At 42.2% G+C, this 23,589-nt stretch overlaps 1 protein-coding gene across 2 annotated transcripts in view; it reads right to left on the bottom strand.

Moving 5' to 3' along the window:
• Positions 1-23,589, bottom strand: part of kirrel1b (kirre like nephrin family adhesion molecule 1b) — a 76,350-nt gene that overhangs the window by 19,721 nt on the left and 33,040 nt on the right. For both annotated transcript variants that reach the window (XM_087178817.1, XM_023424421.2), the window contains exons 2-7: positions 12,882-13,031; positions 7,147-7,296; positions 5,321-5,478; positions 1,991-2,141; positions 1,196-1,301; positions 255-403 (exon numbers count right to left, since the gene is read on the bottom strand). In XM_087178817.1, the coding sequence (XP_087034943.1) occupies positions 255-403; positions 1,196-1,301; positions 1,991-2,141; positions 5,321-5,478; positions 7,147-7,296; positions 12,882-13,031 (864 nt within the window). The remainder of the gene's footprint in view (positions 1-254; positions 404-1,195; positions 1,302-1,990; positions 2,142-5,320; positions 5,479-7,146; positions 7,297-12,881; positions 13,032-23,589) is intronic.

Genomic DNA, 23,589 nt, shown 5'->3' with positions numbered 1-23,589 from the left:
GTGTGTTTCTCCGTTTATTGAAAGGTTTATTTAAACATTTTCAGCAACTAACACTTTCATTACATCTATTATCACCTCTTTTCTATATATTCATTGTTATTTACTTTACTTTGTTTATGTATAGGCTTTGACAACGAGTTGAACAATGACAAAATTACTCTCAACTTGAGCACATTAATCATCACGTGCTCATACATCACACATCACAATCACACGTATGCTGTGTAGTAACAGCTCGGGAGTGTTACACTCACAGTGCACGTCCACCAGGATGCTGACGTTGGTGTTTCCCACAGCGTTGAACACCTGACAGGACACGGGCTCAGTGAAGAAGGAGTGATCGGCTGTGGTGACGAACACGCTCTCCCTCGCCCCCTCCAGCAGCACGCCACCTTTAGCCCATCTGACGGAGAGCACGCATCACCGTTATTAAGCATCAAAAATAATTGTTGTGTCAGTTTGTCAGCAGGAGATACCAAAAGCATAATGGCTTCTTTTTTTCTTTCTTTTTTTTTTTTGAAAATACTCTTTTGGCGGTGATCCAAATGTTTGATTTCCATTATTAGACATGAGTGTTTTTTATATTATCAATTAAAGCTACTAAAATAACATTTTCATGTAACGACCTGAGGGAATGGCTGCAAAAAATACATTTGTCTTCATACTGTATCTTGCCAGATATGTAGCTCAAAATCACAGAACCGTATTGCACATCTGCCATTAGATGACATTTTAATATAGACTCAATAGGCTTAGCGCCCGAGTACCTGGCAGTGCTCCCACACTGGGACCCTGGGCTGGAGTCTCAAACCTCAGTTTAAAACTGTCATGTTAAAGTCCCGCATTTAGCAATTTCACTGCTTCACTTCTGTCACTTTAGATAAAAGTCAGAGTTTAATTGTGCAAATGTTCAATACTTTCACCAATTCTGTTCCCTAAGCAGAAATTTCTATTCAGGGTCACGTCCAGAGGGTGGACGGAAGCAGACTAGAAAACTCATTGGCACAGACTCGCGGTCTGCCTCCTCATGCTGCTCTGCGGGACAAAGTCCATCACATCACATGTTGAAATGGACATGAAGTTGCGACAATGTTAAACAGATGGTTACAGATATTTTGGTTTATGTTAGGTAGTGCTGATTTTAAAGCGCATTTGTTCTTTTAATAGTTAAATTCTGGTAAATCTTCATCCCTACCTGTAGCCCATGATAGGAGGGTTGGCAGTGGCCTGGCAGGTGAAGGTGACTCTCTCGCCCTCCAGGACAGAGCGAGGCTCGATGGACAGCGTCACTGTGGGTGGATCTACACGGGGAAAGATGCATATTCATTGCACAACTAAAGATAAAGTGAACAATGGCGTGAATGACTGCTGCGTTTCACCACCGCTGAGCAGCTTGATGATTGATTTCCCACATAAATAAGTCACACAAACTATAAATTTCACAATAAAAATCCCTGCTTCTCTACGGCCTTCGTTACTGACACAGCACTGATTCCACATCTACTGTTACTGCGGTTATTCTCCCAGTAATTACCAACTACACCAGGTTGGAAAAACACATCAATCTTCTTGATTGAATATTCAAACTACAATTTTCCTGTGAGCAATCCTTCCTTATTTCTTCAGGGACACGACTGAAATCCTTTAAACACACAAAAAAAAAAAAAAAGTTTCGTATTTTCCACGAGTTGAAGGAAATCAACTCGCTGAACTGCTTTAGGTGAAAATTATTGGCCTTAGAAATCGGTGCCAAAAACAACGCAAGCAGCTAAATCATATCTGGAACAAGTCCAGGTTTGGAGAATGGTGGAAAATAGAGGCTGTAAATTCATGTACACAGCATATGTGTCATTTTTGTTGTTAATTACTTGAAGGCGACAAGTGCCGGGGCATTAAAATGAGTGATTTGGTATGTGCCGACACAAAAATAGCCAAGCCTCAGTCACACGAGCCCCATATGCACCAGAGAGAAAGAGGAAGACCAACATACGGTGGACATTGAGGGTGACGGTGGCTCGTTTGCCCAAGGGCACTGCCGGGTTGCTGGCCACACAGGTGAAGTTGGAACCACTGTCGGTGTCGACCGGTGTAATGGGCAGGTAGCTCCTGGTCGTCACCCTCTTCCTGTCCGGCAGCACCTCCTGTTCAAGAGAGAGAGGAGAGGAGGAGAGAGGAGAGGAGGGTGCGGGTAGAGGATGGGGTGGGCAGAATTTAGGGAGGGGAACCGACAGAGAAAGATCAAAGAAGAAGAGGAGGAGCACGGTGGAAGGAAAAGGACAAAAAGGACAAAAAAAGGAGGGAAGAGGGAATATCACGGGAGAAATAAGAGAGAGGACGGGGAGGAGAGAGGAGAGAGACATCGGAGTGTCACTAATGGAGCCAGGAGAAATAAAGAGAAACAGCATAAAATACAAACAGAAATAACAATCTGGAGTTAGAAATAGAAAAAAACAACAACAAAGGTTTAAGAATAAGTGGGAAAGAGAAGAGAGACAGGAAACTGAAAAGGTGAATTTAAACAGAGTTTATAGAAATCCATGTTCTTGTTTTTGTACTTTCTTCTTATAAGTTAGAAGTTTAATGACAGTGCAGGCGAGTGACTGTCCACTTTCAATTAATGCAAGCATTTCAGTTTTATTATGACACCCGGCTTTGCATTTTAAAAACGAGAGCTGAATACTCATATGGAAGCTGAAGAGAAAGACAGAAGTGCTGAAACATTTCATTGATTAATCGGCTATTTCTGCTGCTTTTCTCATTTTTATATCAGTGTACATTGAATATATTTGGGTTTGGAGGCAATTCAAAGACATTATCTTTGGGGTCGGCATAGTTCACAGTTCTTGACAATTTATAGATTAAAGGGTGCCTGTATTAGGAAAATATCCATCCCTCAGAAAATAATTGATAGGTGGATCAATAATGAAAGTAATCCTTAGTTGCAGCCGTAAAAACATGAGTTATAAATCGTCTTCCGCACAATGAGGACATAAAATCCAGTTTTCTTCGATTGAGGAGGTGGGTTGTTTTGCGATGCAGCTACAAAACCTGTCAAGAAAAGTGTGTTGAGCTCTCAGTGCAGTGTAAATGCGTGGCCAGTAACACGGTAACATAAGTGCAGCATGTAATATGTATGAGCATGTGTAGGGGGCAGGCTGCAACTGGCTGCAAGAGATGTAAAAACATCTGTGTTTGAGCGTGTGAGTCAGTGTGTTTGTTGCTGCATATGAAAGCAAAGATGTGCGAGTGCCAGTGTGTGTGTGTGTGTGTGTGTGTGTGTGCTCGCAGGCATCATTTCATGTGTGTAGGAGAGTATACGGGAACATGAGTGTGAATGTGGGAGAAAAGAATGCAAAATATATCACAGTGATAATGTGCAAGTGTCACTTACAGTTCCTTCCTGTGTGTGTGTGTGTGTGTGTGTGTGAGAAAGAGAGAGCAAGCATCTGTGACATGCCGGTTAATTAAAAATGTCTTGGATGTTCTGTTTCAAGTTGTGTCACAACCATTAACTGTGGAAAGTAACTGATGTCTATTTCTGTATCCACGTGTGCCTCTCTTCTCTTGAGGTGCGAGCCCGGTTGACAACAGTGATACAACGCTTATTGGAAGGAGTGTGATTATACACACTGTACATGTAGACGCAAGGCTACTGAGAAACAGCATGAATGAAAAATACTGCCTGTCAAGATTGATCAGATGAAGATCTGATTGAGATCAGAACGTCGGTTTAAATCATGGGTCTCCGACCTCGTTTACTCCGAGAGCTGAGGGACTGAGAGAGAGTCATGTCTTATATTCACTCAGACCTGAACACACACACACGTAATAACACCACTGCAAATAAACGTCCATAAACATGATTAGAAATCAGAGAAAAAACGAGCTTAGTCAGTAATCCAGTGAAAGTTGTCAGTAGATACATCCAATGGTACAAACAGGAAATTTAAAAAAGATAATTCTGAACACTTCATTTTCCAAAATGTAAACAAACATGGGTTTAAAAAAAAAAAAAAAAAATGTTTCCTGTTTGATGGAAAAGTTTAGTTTATATCTGTTCTCATCATCTTATCTTCCTTATATCTGTTATCCAGAAGAGTTGCTATCACTGCATGTCGCCTACGGCAGATCTGTTGTAAACAAACTTGACAGTAACTCATTTGACTGAAAACTGACAAATAATGACTTGGTGTTGAAGCGGGGGGATTAAATCGCATTTGGAGTAGATTCACTGAGTCGTGTTGTGTTGTGTTTGTACAGACTTTATTCTCAGAACTTTGTGTGAGCTACTCTAAAACTGCCGGTAGCTTGTGAGCCACCTTTAGGAGGCCGCTGGTTTAAATAGATGGACGATTGGATTGGTGTTATCTGCAGGTGTTATCAAGTTTCATTCCAACCCTTTTACTCCACTTTTAAAACCTCTTAAATGAAGAGAAACCAAACGGTACGATCACTATGATTCTCCCTCACTGTCATCGTGCTCAAACACTTTGTAGCCTAAAATCTGAGCTCTTATGATAAATGAACGATTCAATAAAGGAGAGGTGTTCATGTCATGCTTACATGTTGCTTTTCAAATACATCACTCATCTTTTAGCCTTAAAAGCAACATCGCTCTTTTCATTTCTCCTACTTTCATTTCATTTTATTTGTTGCCTGTTGAGACTTTCATCTTATAACAGAGCAGCTGATGCATTCTCACACTGAGAAGTTAAGATGATTTCCTTGATCATTTAATACTATTAACGGTTACAGGCAGGTTTCAGTTTGATATAGTTAATACTGCTGTTGCATTTCACTGATGTTTGTGCTCTTTCATTGCCACTGGTGAAAATAAATACCCTAATTAAAAAAATATATAAATTCTTAATTGGGTCCCAAATGCTTAAAATCGGGGTTTTAAGGCACAACAAGCTTCCAGCCACAGGTTTGCAGGTCAGAATTTGCAATTAGTAACGAAGATCCAAGAAAGTCATGCGCTAAGCTTGTTTACCATACACACACACACACACCGTGTTTCCCTAATGCAGGCCTCCAGGGGTGCTGCATGGCCTGAGGTGTTCACACTGTAATTCAGAGCCAACGGCAAAAAAGCACACTGTTTAAACCAACAAATAAACAGACTGAGAGTGGATGTTACTGAGCAGCAGATTGTAATTGTGCCAGAACTTGTACTACAAAGTCTTTTAAGCCATAGGAGATTAAGAAAATCTCATTTTAGTGTAATAAACTTTATGTGTTTTATGTGTGTTTTGTTGTCTTCCCCTGTGTGTGTGTGTTTGCCATTATCCGCCTGTGTGCATGGGTGCGTGTGAGTCACCGTGGACTGGTAGGTTCCCTCCACAGCGACTCCATCCTTGGTCCACTGGATGTGCGCCGCAGGCTTGGCCCCGCGGGTCACACAGGTCAGGTTGTACGGATTCCCGGCCATCAGCAGGAGCTCCGGGGTTCCCTCGACCACCGGATCCTCGGGGGGGACTGGAGGGGAAGCACACACACAAGTCCGAGCGTTAAAAAGGACTAATTTGTGCAAGGGCGCAGTCATGCATACAAATGAACCTTTATATGTACATAATCAGTCCATACGTTCATGAGATTGAGGTTGGAGCAATAGTACCTCAGGCCTTTGAAAACTCTGGAAATGCATTGGATTCCTATTAAGCTGAAGAAGGTTGGTTTTTCACCTCTTTGCCATCGGTAGTTTGTGATTTCAGTCAAAACAGTCGTCAGATTAGTTGCTGAACTTATTTATTTCACTTGAATTTCCTGATCAAATTTAAGGTTATGGCCACAGTGGTACACCGTGCTAATTAGTCAGGGAGTCAGGAGGAACTGTAAATGCACCTTTCAAGAGCGACATGTTTCAGCCAAATCTGTGAGCTAGAAGACGTTCACCGAGCAGCATGTGGACACAAACTTGGGTCTGATTGGTTTGTGCTCTCTCTCCTCTCTCCTCCTGTTGCTCTCTGCAGGTCTTTCTGACTCCAGAGCTGTAGAGTCTAGATCTGCAACTGCAAACCACCTACCAGCCTCCATGATCCTGCTCAACATCTGCTGCTGCTTGTTGCTGTTATTGTCCTTACTATCACATTACTATTATCATTATCATTGCATGGTGGTCCTCCCACCTGCTCCCTCCCTCTCTCTCCCTCTCTCTCTCTCTCTCTCTCCTCCCATCCGGTCCAGGCAGGTGGCCACCCACCCTGAGTCTGGTTCTGCTGAAGTTTTTTCCTGCTACCGTCGCCAAGTGCTCGCTCATGGCGGGAGCTGTTGGGTGTCTGTAATCAATATCATAAAGAGAAGGGTCTCAACCTGCTCTATATGAAAACTGCCTTGAGATAATTCCTGCTGTGGTTTGGCGCTATATAAATAAATATTGACTTGACTTGACTTTCTAACCTCTAAGTTATCCGTACACTTGCTGCATCGCCACACTGCTGCTGAGGCCTTTCTCATTTTGCATTCTTGTGCTTTTTTTTTTGACCCTCTTAATTTATTTTTAATGTAATATTGACAGTTCCAGCAAAGAAAAAGCTCAGCTCATGGATTCTGGAGGTTGATTTGTCGGGAGGATGGTGATTTGGCTGATGGAAACAGACGGGAAACACAAGAATGATGCATCATATAACTGTGCATCTAAACCAGTGGTTCTCAAACTTTTTCACATCAAGGATCCCTAAACTGACACAAATTAGATCCCGTTCCCCCATCTGATAAGAGTTCTGCTTTAGATGTTTCAGTTACAGAAGGTGTTTGAGACCCATGACCAAAATAGTCATACATTCTGTCATTGTATTACTTATAGATGGAATTATAGTGGAAATAAATGATTACCCCTTTTTACTGGGGACCCCTAGGAACCTCCTCATGGACCCCTGGGGGTCCTGAGACCCCACTTTGAGAACCACTGATCCAAACCAATCTTGTGATTTTAACCACATAGTCAAACTGTAACGGTGCTTCTGAGAGAAAAGTTCATTCTCTCAGACTCAGGAGACGTTCTCCTCACATTCTTCTCTTGCCTGTGATAATCACCTCGAGTTTTCTTAGAATGAAAAGGTCCTTCGAACTATACTGGCTGACAGGAAATCAGAAAAACAAGCATGAGGATAATGGCCCCTGTGTCTGCAGCTGTGGTCCACTTACTGAGCACATTGAGTTTGGCCCTCCTGGAGCGCAGGGCGGCCTCCGTGGCCTGACACTCGTACAGAGAGTCATCAGAAAGCTCGGCATTGGAGATTTCCAAGTTGTACTGGCCGATGTCCAGAGCCCGCAGCACACGGTACCTGGGCCAGGCTGCAGGAGACACACAGCAGGTTTACAGTTAGAAAGACGGAGTCGAAAACTCATTTTGTGATTCATGCTTGGGGGTTCCTTTTTTTTACTTCCACTGTCAGGTCGTGCTTCATAATACGTTTTATTCGCAGGTCAGAAAAGCCTGTCGCGTTTGGAAAATTAACTTCTGGAATGTAATTTAAAAATAGTCTACCACCTGGAAAAACGTGGCCTGCTGTTTGGAGATGATTGTTGGCATGAAGGAAGAGCTACATTACCCGCTGCTACTACAGTCATGAGTCATCATAATAGCACTGCCTTCACAAAAGATCTGTGCTGGAGGATAATATCATCTTTATTTTAGAAACAGTGAGTGATGAGTTTCAACAACACTAAAAAAAAAAAAAATGATATTGGGTTTTGGAGTAAAACTTTTTATTTCCCTCTACTAAAAAGAAAACTAGGTGAAATTGTGAATATACATGGAAAGGAAGATGCCAGGTTTCACATATTGTGACATCTTTTGTTATTATGACTGTAGAAACATCAGCTGTCCAACATCCTCAACTCAAAGCGTTGGCTGTAAAAGTATAGAAAATGGAATATGAAAAGAAATGTTATTAATTTAAGGATGTAGTTCACCTGAATTAATAATCCACTGAACAGATTTCAAAGGGACTATTTGATGATAAACAGTCATCCCTTTGAAAACTGTTCCGAGCGGAGGTTTCCTAATATAACGGCACTGACGATAACTAAAAATATTGTGTTAATAATGCACATATGATAATATCATGATGGCAGATGTTAGGCCTTGTGGATATTTTGTTAATCAGTTCATCTGGTGTTTCTTTTTGTTGTTGTTATTATTATTATTATTATTATTATTATTATTATTATTCACATACTCTAGAGATATCGCAGTTATACTGTAATAAGATTTTTATTTTTGGTGACGATAATGGTGAAAATCTGATATCATGTATATCAGATCACAATCCTGTGGATGATCCAGAGTGACAGTGAAAATCCCATTCATCTTTACTTTACTGGGGTTGCAACAGAACGCTCAGGAAATAAAACTAAAACTATCTCAATGGATAGACACCATAAAAAGTAAGTGAGGTAATACATTTTTTCAGTGAACGGAGCACAAAAACATTTTCAGAAAAGGGAACCATTGAAAACATTTGTATATCTACTCTTTCATCTTCTTTTAGTCAGTGTCAGTGACTGTTGTATTTCTCTGCTTCCCTGTGCAGCAGAGGACTGACACTTGACTTGTTTACAAGATAAAGCAAATGTAAAAGCTCTTATGAAATGGATAAAAAGCTGAATCACAATTGTATCACATCAGTCAGAGACAGAGATCAGCAAATGGTACACATATTCATGCTGAAATGTCAAAGCTTTTAATCACAGCGCACGGACGACGCTCAGCGTTTGTGGCATTTGTGTCGGAAGTTCTGAAGACCTTTTTTGCATTAACCAGAGCATCTGGAGACCATGATAGTAGGTCCTTTACACAAACAACCCAGAGGAAGGTAATGAATGCAGGAGTACACACGTACACACACACACACACACACACACACACACACACACACACACACACACACAGCTGAGGGGTTTTTGCACAAACACTGATCAGGCATTGCCACATATACAATGATGCCACATCAATTCCAGCATCATACGCAGAACTACAGGCAGCGCCGTTCCAATTACAACAGCCCCTTTTCTCTCTGTTTGAACCCTCGCCTCTCAGACAAAGACATAATTGAGCGTGACGTCCCACTAGGGGGCACTCATTGATCCTCCGTGCCCAATCCTAACATGACATCATGGATTCAGATGGCAAAGGCAGGCGAGCAGGCAGGCAGGCAGTCGGGGTATACGGAGAGGAGGAAGGAGGGTGGGTCGGGGGGGGGGGCGACGACAAAAGTATTAGTGGAGATTACATCATCCACTCCAGCACCTCGCAGCATAGCAACCACAGAGGTGAAAGCACCCCGGGGAGAAGGAGAAGGAGGAGGAGGAGGTTTGAGGACGAACAATGAACTGCCACCACTGATGCCTGCAGGTAGGGGATAGATGTGCGTTTCTAGGTATACATGTAAACATGACACGCATGTCGGTGCACACACTGATACATACGTTATAAGGATTTTTCTTTTTCACATGTACATGCACAACTATGTGATGTGATGCGATGTGATGTTGAGAAAGTGTTTTTGTCAGTGAATAAATGCAGATCTCCTGCATGTGTGTGGGTGTTCAAACTGCAGGTATGAATTTACCGCACGCCCACTCTGTCATCAACAGCTGTATGACATCATACAGGGCACATAACAACCTCTTATATGTGATGATACATGCATCAGCAACACATCCTCGGATCAGAATCAATTAATAGTATTTGTTGGTGCATATATATTCACAATTTATAGACCCCCCCCTCCCCACACACACACACACACGCACACACACACACACACACACACACACACACACACACACATTACACGACTTCATGCTCACAGTATGAAAAAGGGATGAAAAGATTGAGAGACAGTGTCAGAGATGAAGGAAGGGACGGCGGCACAGACTATTTGAGGATGAAGGATGGACAGAAGGTGATGATAGATGGCTGAAAAAGCAGAGAATAAAGAGACAAAGAGAACAACATGTTTATCAAACGCTGGCGTGTTTGCCACCGGGACCATGCTCGCAAAAAAAAAGGGCTGCAAGGACAAAGAGAGCATTACTGACAGACAGAGAGAAAGAGGGAGGAGGAAGGGATGAGAAAAAGAAGAAGATGAAGATGAAGAAGAAGAGAGAAAACAGAAGAGGAGGAAGAGAGATGAAACAGCAATGAAGGTGATGTGGGAAATACATAAAGCAAAGTGATGATGGAGCTGTAGTTTGAAAAGACAGAGGAGGGAGGGAGTGAAAGACGAGTGGGAGGGGAGGGAGGGAGGGAGAGAGAGCGAGATGTGCTGACCTTTACTGAACCTGTGAATTAAATTGAGTTGAACACAAGATTCACATCACATGTCAGATTATCACTTGAGTGACAATGTGTGTCTGTTTTATGTGTGTGTGCATGGGTGGTGGGTTGATTGAATATGTGTGTGTGTGTGCGTGTGTGGGTGGTTATGTATGTGATGTGTTTGCGTGCTACACAGCGTGTGTGTCGTTCTTTGTGGGTGAATTTACAGTCTGATGAGAAATGGAGATTTGTGGGAATAAAGTATACGAGTGCTAATTTACTTCCTTGTTTGTAACGTTACATTTTGTTGACTTCATTTCTAAATAAGTGTTTGTTTGTTTTTTTTACCCTCTATTACAGAATGATTTTCAAGTGATAGTTCTGGTGATTTGACGTAGGGCTGCGTGAGTTTCTTATACACAGTCGGTTTATTGCCTGCAGAAGATTCGGAGTGGCGCCTTCTCAGTTTAGAGAAGCAGCCCAGAGCACCGGTACAGAACTGATGTGCTGCTGTGGATGGGGACATCCTCAAAAATGTATATTGTATTTAATATTATCTTACGCATATTTTGAATATTTTCACTGTTTTATCTTGTCGTCAAACCGCGCTTTCCTTTGGAACTACATCTTCTCAACCGCTGAACTACCGTATTCCTACGCACAAGCGCAGCTACACTTGGTTCTTTCTCACTTAAAGTTATAATATGTAACTTTTCCACATTAAAAGGACTGATGATTTGATGAATGATTTGGTCGCCTGCCAATGAACGTCATATCTGCTTTGCACGTGTCGACATTGTGCTCGCCTGACAGAAGCTCAAAACTGGCTTTTATCCAGTTTCAAGCCACATTTTCAAGATACAACTTTTGGTACACTTTGCTGTTTTTTTAACTATGTATTTTAACCAGATGAAGGATTTTAGTCCAAACCCCTCAGAGAAAAACACTGAATGTGAAACAGCTTTATTCAGTGATTTTAGTCAGGGTGTGTTTGGTTTGGAGAGGAGGAGACCTCTGTGGATAATTCGGTTCCTGGTAAAAACCTCCTGAACGACTGACACTGAAGGAATCCGAACCGGGAGAACGTTACAGTGATGGTGGGGAAGACAACAACTCCCATGATCCCATACTATTTCACAACGTCGCCACGACACCGTCCTCTGTCATTGATTGAAAGACCCCTAGCGGCATACTGTGCATATAAACAGCTGATCCGCGGCGTGATACTGTGTGTGCTGTAAGTGTGCTTGGGCGTGGTAATATGGTAGTTCAGCGGTTTAGAAACTGTAGTTCCAAAGGAATGTTGATGTTTGATGGCGAAATAAAGTAGCGTACACTTCAACTGATATTGACTTCTTTTGGTGGACATTATATTAAAGCACATCACTCGGCTTCTGTGCCGGTGCTTACGTCTCCTTCTCCATACACTGTATGATTACCTCACACAGCCCTATGTCAAATAACCAGAACTGTCACTTTAAAGTCACGTTAATGCAGGTAAAAATATGTATTTAGCATAACATTTGAGTTTGAGTCTTTGTAGCGTCACCAGCAGAAACTGTTGATGTCATAATCCTGCACACGGTTTGTCTGACAGGTGCATGTAAGTGCAGAGCAGAATCACCACAACAGTCCTGCTGAGCATTAAAAGATGTTGACAGTTAAACATTACAAAAAGCATCTGACAGATTGTAATTCAAAAGCAGGTTTTTGGCACCTGTCAGTCATGTTTCCACATATTTATGGTGAAATTCATCAATAAATCACTTTTCGTCATCAGGAGCCTTTTAACTGGTTATAATGAAGCGTTTAAGTTTTAACATGTCACACAGTCTTTCATTTTGCTTCGGTGAAGTTTTTAATTTCTGGGACAGAGAGGCTTTTTCATACTTGAACACATGAAAGTCTGAGGGATCATTTTCATTCCTTGCCCAGATTTATCACGGGCAAAGAATATGAGCTGCCAGCAGCTGCAGTCATAAGATGTCAATAGCAACATTCAATGAGCCGCACTGGTCAAAAGCTTGTTTGAATTTTGCACAAATGGGGCTGAGGTCAGTGAAGGACATTTTTTCTCTTTTCTTCTTCTCTGCTTCTTATTCTTTCGGTTTGCACTTGTGAGTTTCCTCTGATCATTTCCTGAATGGAGACAAAAAGACTCGTCTGTTGAGGCTTTGACCCTTTGACTCTCTTCACTTTTGTTTGCATGTGATGCCTCTCCATCTCTGAAATGAAGCGTACTCTACTGTTGCACTCACTGTAAGTCATTCTGTATGTGCGTGTCGGCTTAAAATGTAAATGCGAATGTGCGTCTGCTTTTGTCAGCAGTGTGAGGGATTTTCTCTAATTCAGCATGATATACAGGACTCATTTTTGCCCAGATTGTCACTCACACGCCTCTTGGCTCTTAACTCTATCTCTCTCTGTACAGTGTTCATTCCCTTAATGTTAAAAAAACCCCTGCACTTTTCAGCCATAATAGCTTTTGTCAGGGTTCTTACAATCAAAACTGAACCGAGACCGTGGCTGAGTTATTCCCCTTCTTCACTTCACTTTGATCCCTGCAGCTGCAAGGTTTTTTCTCCCATTACAGGATTTCTGTCCCCTCCCTCACCGCGCAGACCCTCGCCGATGCCGAGGGCCAGGCCGTCCTTGGTCCACTGGACGATGCCGCTGTAGTTGAAGACCACGCAGGACAGCACCACCCGTTCTCCCAGTACCACCGACTGGTCCGCGGGCTCCTGGGAGAAACGAACGCTCCACACTGCAGGAGAGGGACAGAGAGAGGGAAACCGATGTTAAGTTTCTTTCATTGTGACCTGACCATCTTTTACTGCACTGTATCAAGCTACACAGTCCCTGTCCGGTCTTATCGTCTCATGCTTGTCCGTATGGTGGCTGTTGGGGTGATTTGTTAAGTCTTTTTTATTGTGTATACAGTGTTTTTATTGTCCTTTTTTTATTATGTGCTTTACAAAGAGTGTGTGTTAATATAAACCCCGTCTGCGAGTGAAATTTCTCTTGGTGGGACGGTAAAGTTTTGAATCGAATTCCCTGCATTTATGCAAATATGCACTGGCTGAATGGAAGGATGAGGGAAAATTAATAGATTTTATTTTATAAAATCATTTTTAATAATTTCTCTTCTTAAAAAGGACCCAGAGCTCTGTTGCTAGAATTTGCATATTTGTCATGTCTTTGTGCCTCCTGCCTCCAATCCGTCTCTTTCTTGCCCCCTTTTCAAGATTTCCCTGGACTTTACTGAGGCTTATGTGTGTCTCTGCGTGGGTATGTGCGAGTGAAAGTGTGTGTGTGTGTGTGTGTGTGCGTGCGTAGATCTGTAGCCGTGTGCTTGTGTAGCAAGAACATCATTGCCAAGCTGTGATACAGCCTGCTCTTTTTCATCACACAGTACAAAGGATTTTGCTTACACACACACATTTCCTCCAGCAAAATAAGCCTTTTGGCTATTGCAGTGGCACTAAAATACACGGATATAAAAACTACAAGTGTAGCGCAGGCATACATTAACGCTCTCGCATAAAGGGAAAGTGTCAGGTGAGGAGGCGAGGCACTAACCCGCCACTGTTTTCAGCCGTTTGCATCATCAGGTAAAATGGTTTCATATTCCAGAGAAACTCTTGCGAGAAGGCACATTAATTAAGGCAGCGAAGGAGACTGTGGTGCCTTAGATGACACGTGCACGAGCACACACACATGCGCACACACACACACAAACACGCTGAATCTTAACACAAACAGAAGCTCCTGCACACACACAGCATTGATATCACATCCAATTTATGCGCTCACGCACACACACACACCCCTCACTGAATCACTCGTGCACATTGAGTCTCTCACACACACACACACATATTCTTGTCTTACTATATTTGTGGGGACCAATCATTGTTATAATGTGTTCCCTAGCACCTTACCCTAACTCTGACCCTAACCTCATTCTGACCCTCAAACAGACATTTAAACTTGTGGGGGTCCAACATTTGTTCCCCACAAACCTGCTGGACATACAATGAATCATTCAGACCCCACAAATATAGTGAAACATGGCCACACACACACACACACACACACACACACACACACACACACACACACACACACACACACACACACACAAACACACACTTCCACAAACTTGGTGTTTGTCTTCCCGTGGGCTATTCTGTTCTTGGATCATGGTTAAAACAATCCTATTAGCTAATTAAGGCAAAACTGGTTAATAAGGCAGGCCGTGGCTCTGAGGGACACGTCTCAGTGGATTCAGCCACAAAGGTGCAAACAACAGGAGATTTACTGATTTGTCAGGAGGATTACACGACCCGTCATGTTATTTGTGAGGGAGGCTGCCTTACTTAAGACATGAATCTTCACACGTCACATGAAGCACTTTGATGTTTCATCAACTTTCCCTCTGAATACTGAATCGAGATGACAACTGCAGCGACTGTGAGCTGATAGTTGTGTTAGCTATTTGAAGTTAAAGGGAAAATCCACCCTAAAGCACTTCACTATTGTTAGAGTAGCTGTTGTTTTGTCGAGCCTTTTTTTCTTTATTGTGGCAAAATAACAGATGATGTGATGATGAAATAATACAGATATTATTTCTGCTGGCTTAAACATTTCTAATGTACATCTGGTTTTGTTTTCCTAGCTCTCAGGTTATGGAAGAGTCTTTGTGTTTTAAATTTCATCTCAAGACCTATTTCTTTCCCCGAAGACATTTTATTAATACTCGCACTTGCTCATTCTCAGTGTTTTATAGTAAACACTCCTGCTTATCTTTGATTTCTTTTTTTTTTGCTATTCTTTGTAACTGAATCATTCTGAAACCCAGGTTTAAAAAGTGTACAAAATTACTTATTTTAGCTGAGTTGCTTTTGGTGTCAGCTCACTGAATGAACTCAAGCAGTGGCTTCTTATTTGAATCGCCACTTTCCTCTGATGTTTGAACAGTCAAGTAGGACCAGTCTGACTCTGGTTCAGGGCCTCTGCTGCATGAAGGCAAATAACGGCAAAACATATCCATAAAATATTGTTCGCAGAATGGAAAACATTCTTAAGGGATTTTGAGGCAGAGCAAGGATAGAACTTATATTATATATTATATCTATATATCTATATTAATAGCTTTTATCTAGTCTGCCATGTTGGTTTACACACCTTTGATGTTAGCCCCCCCCCCCCCCCAAATATTCTTGAAACAGTCAAATAGGGAGTAATTTACTGGTGGAGACACAATGAACTTGAAAAAGCCTCAGTAAACCAGAATGTAATGAAGTTCTATAAACTATCACACTCTTCACATACAGGTACAACCCACAGTTCAACACAAAGTCTCACAGCAATGGCAGAGAAGTTGAGACTTATCTTATTCATACATTTAATCTGTTATGTACATGAAGCATGAGTGAAAATGATATTATTCCTTCATAATGAGTTAAAGAACCCCTGCAGAGGAGCGTAGGATCATAATGTTCCCACACTGGAACTTCACGCACCTTTCTGTCTTTCATATTCAGAAGGCAAAGACAAACAGAGGAAGAGACAAAATGGTGAAAATGGAAGCTGCTGCCGCTTCCTGCAGAGAAGAAGGAGAAGAAGAAGACAGAGCTGTTGGGATGTGATATCCTGCTGACATGAGTGATTTACATGTGGGTCATGTTATGCATGATTTATGCAAAATTAACAGCTATTACGAGTAAGGGCCCTCTTCTTCGTGTCTAACTCTGCGCAGAACAACGCATGCTCTCCTGGGACAGACCGTGGTGTGTTATTGTATTTGTATGTATGTGTGTGTGTGTGTGTGTGTGTCTGACAGAGAGACAGAAAGAGAGAGAGAGAAAAATAGTGACAGAAAGACAAAAAGGAGGAGACAGAGAACATTTCTCTTTGTATGTTGATATCTGAGCGTGCGTGGATGTGTGTATATCTGTGTTTATGAGAATGTGGGTATATATTTGTATGAACATTTGTGCTTGTGCATGTGCGTGCATGTGTGCGTGCATGTGTGCGTGCATGCGTGTGTGTGTGTGTGTGTGTGTGTGTGGCCTGTCAGCCTGCAGCAGGGACTCAGATCGCGGAGGAGAGAGCCACACTGACAGAGAACAGAGATGTAATTAACCCTACGGGATACCCACCCTCCTCCCCCCAACACACACACACACTCCTCTCTTCGGCCCCCCTCAATTTCCAAATTCCTTGTCTCTCTCCCATGTGTTCACTCTCTTCCTCTCTTCTCTCCTCCTTCCTTCCCTCCTTCCTTTTCCTTTTTTCTTTCTTTTCTCCTCTGACACTTCTTTCCAGGTTTACCCACATCCCCTCCGTTTCCTTGCTTCTCTCTCCGTCTCTCATCTTCTTTCTCCTTGTCTGACTTTCACTTTCTCTTCATCCTCCTTTTTTCTTTCTTACTCTTCTTACTGTTCCCTTTTCCTCTTTCTTCTTGTCTTTTCTTAGCATACCTTCTCTTATCTTTTCTTTTTCCTCTCTTATCTCTCCCTCCTCTCTTTTACTCTTCCTTCTCTCCATCTCTTCTCTTTCATCCATTCTTTCCTCACCTCTCTAGTTTTCCAGCATCTCTATCTTCTTTTATCTCTTTCTAGGTGTTTTTCCAACATTCTCACTTTTTCCTTTCCCCTCTGTCTGTTTCCTCTGTCTGTCTCAGCCTCCCTCCTCCTCCTCCTTCCTTTTCTTCTCTTTGTCTTTACCTCTCTGCATCATTACCCTGAGGGATGATGTTAGGTATATCTTCTCTTCCTCTCTCTCCCTCTCATTGCATAATGTACCCAGTGGTACAATAGTCAGAGCTTCACAATTACTGCCTTGGTGTCCAAACATATTATTCTTAATATCTTTTGTCCTCTTTTCCATCACACTGTTTTATTAAACATCTATTCAGGAACTATCCAACTAGCTCTTTATTAATTTAATCTAACTTTTAAATATGAAGCACACACTCCTTACCTTACTGTATTATATACATTTCTACATATTCCATTATACATGAGCTGAAGTGTAAGATACAATGGAAAACATTGACTTTCTTGGAATATATACTACCGGAACTATACGAGGAAAAGAAGTGTGAATCCAGGGTAAAAAGTGAGGCTGAAATGTGAACAGAATTTTGATTGAAAATAAAGTCATTCATCTAAATTGATCACACATTAATGATGCATAAACTTTTGAGCCTGAACCATCCTGCAGAGCAGTTACTTAATGTCAGTAGAACACACCAGACTCACCGAACAAACACTATATTTGTCACTGCCTTTCCATACGACACATAAAAGTGTTTATTCTGATCTGATCACTGCTACAACAATAATTCATATGACCGTTATCTGATCTGACACCACTATTATTATTTATACGTTTTTTTGGGCACAAAAACAACAACTCTCAGACTTCTCTCTGGAGCTCTAGTAACAACAGGTCGGTGAGCCAATCAGAGGAGATTTGCTGACTGTTTTCTGAGTGCTCGAATAAAAATATAGCAGATTTCAGGTAAACACTCAGAAAAACCAAATCCTGGAAGGCTAGATGGTGGGTCTGGGTGGGTGGGGCTTGGGGGAAGGCTGAGAGCGGTGACTGCTTTGCTGTGACATCACAAAGTTACAGAAGTCCTGATCGTTAATTTTAAGGCTCAGTTTGTGAATACAGGCTGTGTGCATTTCTCTGTGGACTGAGGCTTTGATACTTTCACAGTATTAATATAGAACCTAGACCTGCTTTATAATCAAACAACACATGGACATCTACCTTTATACTATATGGGACCTTTAAAGATAAGGAATGATCACGGTCATGGTTAAAACAAACCAACATCGACTTGTCTGTAGGAAAAAAGGAAATGGACAGCAGCTTTTCTAGTCAGTGGCGTACGCTTTGTCAAACCATCCATCCCCAACCTCCTGCCTATGCTCTAACGTCAAGCTGCTTCTTTGTTCCTGACAGACAACTGTCAGAAATCACATGTCTGCTAGAGATAGGCAATTTTTAGGCAGTTTTACAAATGACTGATGCTCAAGGAAGTCTCCATGGAAGAAGCAGCCTCTTGTCGTGTGACACAAGTGTATGTTGCCCCTTAATGTTTGTCACTACCTCTTTAGCTCACTTGTCTTTGTGGTGATTGACAGAAGTGAATCCTATCGAGAAACTTTTCACATTTTGCAAGCAGTTCAACAGCTCAGAAAGAAAGAACAAAAAAGAAAATGGCAGCGGAGGGCGCAGCTGACAGGAATCCGCTTGTCATTGATGTCTTTACTAATGTTGTGGGCTAAACATCATGATACTGCTCAGTGAAATCAAATCATACCTCTCACGCATTGATAATGTTGGAATTTAAGTTAATGTGAAAGGAACTTAGAAAAATGTCTTCGTAAGACACAAAAAGTCAGACGACATTTTAGCTGCCTCGGCTTCAAAGTGGGATGTTTTGCCAACTTATTAGACGTGGCCACAGTATGGACTGAAGAACGCATCCACTGTTTGAGCCGAAGACCTCCAATATGGCCGCCAGAGGCCAAATACAATTTCCTGCAAGGAAACCATTGCTATGTAGAAATGAAAGAACAGTTTGTGAGGTTTGTAACCCTAAACTGCAGCCCTCTACACCCTGAAGCCTTCATCCTCCTAACCCCCACCCCTAAAAAGTGCCACGCTGACCCTCTCCGTGTATTCATGTCCCGGCTCTGCCCCCGGGCTACAGCTCGCTCCCATTTCAACTACCACACACCACTTTCCGGCAGGAGAGCGCACGCCGCATCTGTGTGCTTGTGTGTGAGTGTGCATGTGTGAGCATTGTCCGTGTTTACACGCATGCCTGCATACATATCTGTCATTGTTGTGCTGTGTATGCCGTGTGCATATATTTGCCATTTCTGAAAAGGCAGCAAAGGGCAAAGTGTGGACGGGAGAGTAAAAAAAAAAAAAGAAAAAAAAGGTGTTTGCATGAGAGAAGGAGAAAGAGTGAAAGAGTGTGTGTGTGTGTGTGTGTGTGTGTGAGAGAGAGAGAGAGAGAGTGTGAGTGGGAGGAAGGGAGCAAGAGAGAAGCACAGAAAAATGAAGAGCGAGGTGAAAGAGGAGAAGCAGTGAGGCTGGAGAGACAGAAAGACCAATATCAGGCGAAAATGTTTGTGACATTTTGGAGCTTACAAATGTACTTAGAAAGTTGATGTGAAAATGCATTAGAATCATCCTAATACAATTGCCCAACACTGCAAAAAGAAACTTTTCACACTTGCTCAAAGTGGAAAATGTTTTTGTTGATAAAGCATTTTCTGAATAAATACTGGCTCAAGGTCTGTCTCATCTCACAAGAGGTCAGAAGTGGCTTTAGACTTTTTGAACTTAATATCATCTACCACCCACGACAATGTTGATGCTTCCAGGTTTCATTGCTTTTTAACCATTAGTTGGTTTTACTGAGGAGTGCACTCCTTTGGCTTTGTCTTTGGAATAAAACATGAATTATAACACTGTCAGTGCACCTCTTTGCACATTCTTATCATATTTTCAGCTGAAAAAAAAAAAAAAATCACCTCATTCATGTTTGTTAATGACACTTTTGGATACACAGCAGCCCTGTGTCGAAATGCAGCTCTGTCATTCATCTGAATGGGACGACTGCGTTGATGCAGCGTTGATGCAGCGTTGATGCATCATCTGGAACAAAAATGCTGAATGTGGTTCAACTTTTGCCACAAGACAGCAAAATGTTATCTGTCACTTTCCTGGGAGATTACTTTGCAGTGTGAGAATTTTTTTTATACATAGGTTATACATAAGTTTTCTCTGCTGCTGAACGTGGTTTCTTGCAGGGAGCGGGTGGTGGTGAAGAGCTTCGGCCATCATTGCATTTACAAGACAAGATATTATAAAATGTCCTCTGAGCAGCGCTACGTCTTCGAGGCAGATTGGAGGCTACAGTGAGTCGCTATCGGAAAGTGATGAGATGGGCTGGGGCTAGCTGGTTAGCATGCTAACTTCAGGAGAAGAAAAGATGTGATAGAGACAAGAGTTAACATCGGTGTTGCTTTCCACCTCTGGAGACAACTCATCCTAAGTAAAGGAATGAAATTTGATGTTGAACTCGCAACGTTTCTTCTAGACTGGTAAGTAAACAGCTGTCAATGCTAACGTTAGCTATGTAGCAATAGTAAAAGTTATGTAGCTCCTTTAACTTCCTGAAAAATTAGGATAAAATGTTTAGGTATCTGATAAACCTTCACACTCTGAAACTAAATTTCAGTGGGCCCATTTCAACAAATTTGCAACAAGAGATCATTTCCTCTTCACGTTTCACGTTGCATGCTCATGCAGCCCGTGCACGAGCATAAGAGCCCTGCAGGACTCACAAATGTATCCGCAATTTATGTGCGACATTCATTTGTGAAATGTGACGCTGCCAAAATCCGAGGTCTGCGTGTAAGCCGCGCTCGTAAATCACGTTTGTGAAAGCAGCCTCTCACTGTCCAACAGGTATCTCAATGATACGTCTCTGTCAGCCCAGCTCCATGCATATTTTTAATGTATGGCTGTTTTCAGTCTGAACGCTCGCTGATAGATGAGAAAGAAATGCAAGCAGGAGAAAAGTGTTGGCATGAAAGAGTGTCACCCAATGACAGCAAAGAAAACAGACATGAATTACAGAAAGAGAATCCGAGTTAGATACAGTACGTGTGCGTGAAAACTGATTAATGCATTGTTGCATCCTATTGGATTAGTTTAGTAATTGGCTCTTGCTAGTAGAATGTAGCAGAGGGGTAAACAGGGAGGCGAGACACGTTCAACATACAACGCAGCACACGCACAAAATTACCACAAAAAAAAATTAGTATGTCACATTACAAAGCCATGTGTCCCTCCAGTCATTTACAAACAAAGGTCAGAATACAGCGACCTGTTTCTGATTGGCCGTGACGGTTAGCTGCATCATTTCAGGATGGTAGGTTTACTGCTGCCTTGTTTATTTTGATGTTTTGGAAATATCGTTCATGTAACATTTATGCCCCTGAAGCACACGGCATTAAAATGACAGAGACGAACACAAAAGCAGACAGAGAGATGGAGAGGGACAGAGTGAGACAGACACAGAGGGACAGACATAGAGATCATAACTTTGTCACTGTTGTGTCCCGGCTCACTCGGTGTTTGCTGTAAACAGTAGCTCTGTGATTTCCCAGTGTTCCCCTTTCTCCACCAAACACAGTTTTTATTTCCCCTCACAAACACTTCCAGCAGAACAGAGGAGCAGCGTGACGCCGACCGCAGAGGAGCGGTTATTGGAAATCACACACACACACACACACACACACACACACGCATATGCACACGCACACACACGCACACTTACAAGCTCATCCAGGGGCAATTACTAATGTGTAGATGCAGAAACACACAATCTCATAGAGACACTGCATAAAGCTACGCGGGCAAATCGCAAACACACACACACACACACACACACACACACACACACACACACACACACACACACACACACACACACACAGACATACATGCATGCACACTCACTGCACAAATGCTCACAGAGTTGAACACACACTCATGTCTAAATTCACTCGCTCACACAAACAAATGTACTCAATTCCTCTCCCAAAATCACTGCAAGACAGCATGAAGGGAGACGAACCTGCAATTTATTTCCTTTGCATTGAGACATAAAAACACACACACTTGGTTTAATTATTTACAAGAAAAACCAATTTAGGGATTAGCATTTCTGGGTCACAAAATCTAATGCTAGTGCTCCTTCTCTATTTCTCTCTGTGACTCTGTGAGACAACTGTCATGTTGTCTGTCATGTTGTCTCACAGAGTCACAGCGTCAGAAAGATGCACAGTAGAGGATTAATCCATGATGTACAGTGTGTAAGGACAGAGACAATGATCTCTGTCCTGTCAATAATCAGTCAATTAACTTGGTGAGTATAAGGTTATAATTAACAATAGGAATGATGATCAACACCATAAAAATAACAATCAGGTTGTAACAGACCAGAATTAGCCATCAATGGTGAAAAATAAATACAACCAAAAGTTATCTTTTGCAACTTTTCTTCTATTGTTATATACCATATGTGATTATTTCCTCTCTCAGTCATTTTGGCAAGTTTCAAAGGCATTTGTAACCCATGCACAAGAATGCAAGAGACCTGTATGACTCTCAAATTTCCAAGTGACAAACATTTATGAAATGTGATGGTATCCTGATGTGCATCTGTGTGTAAGCAGTTCTCACAAACGAGCCCCTGGTTCACAGGTATTCATCCACACACACACACACACACACACACGTATAAATATAGTCAGATGCAGGATGCTGTTGAAGTTCAGCTTTGTAAAAGAGAGCGCAGTCTAATCATCACTGTGCTGCAACCAACCTGATTATGGTGCTGTGGACTTCAAACAACTGGCTTGTGTTAGTTTGACTCTTTTCCGACAAAAAAACAAAACAAAAAAAAGGCAGGAGAGACACACAAACGCTGAGTGCACACGCTCCCAGGCACACACACAAAAACACACACTCACACACTCGCAGCAATCCCTCCCCTCTCTTCCTATCTGCTTCTCCCTGCAGCTCTCTCTCAGTCTCTCTAATTGACTTCTGCTTTCTTACATTTCATTTCATCTCTTATTTCAGTTTTATTTCCCCCCCTTTTTTTATGATGCTCTCTGTCTTCAATTATTCATCCCTCTCTCTTTCTCTGTCTGATTTCTTTCCATCTGGTCTTGGTGATGTTTAATTCACCTCTTCATTTGCAGGAGGGGGGGGGGTGGCTGCTGCTGCGCACTGTTAATTGGTTTTTAAGAGCGGTAAGTACACACACATGTATGAACACTTGCATTCGCACATACAGTATGTCCTTGCGCACACACATGCACGCACACACGCACACACTCACACACACACACTCCCCTCCCTCTGCTTTTTGAGCACACTGTACATGTCTGCTAGCATTAACATCACCAAATGAGCACAGAGTGAAAAAGCATGTGAGAAGAGGAGGGCAACTGTGTGTGTGTGTGTGTGTGTGTGTGTGTGTGTGTGTGTGTGTGTGTGTGTGTATACCTATCCAACAGTGGACATTACACACTCGACAATAGTGGGGGACGGGGGACATTTCGGAGGCACAGAGCATCCGCTCAAAGTTTCCATGACATAACCCCCTACTTCCAGCTCTCTGGAGGGGGCCAAAGCTTATCCGCTGGAGCAGGATAAGGTTTTGATGCTCCAGGTACCAACAACGGGCCTGCCCTACATCGCAACCCCCC

Source organism: Seriola lalandi, unplaced genomic scaffold (assembly GCF_002814215.2).
Source record: "Seriola lalandi dorsalis isolate HSWRI2012SDOR001 ecotype SW California unplaced genomic scaffold, Sedor1 jcf7180002054736, whole genome shotgun sequence".
Classification (NCBI taxonomy): Eukaryota; Metazoa; Chordata; class Actinopteri; order Carangiformes; family Carangidae; genus Seriola; species Seriola lalandi.
The sequence above is the reverse complement of the archived record's forward strand: the minus strand, read 5'-3'. Positions and strand labels throughout refer to the sequence as shown.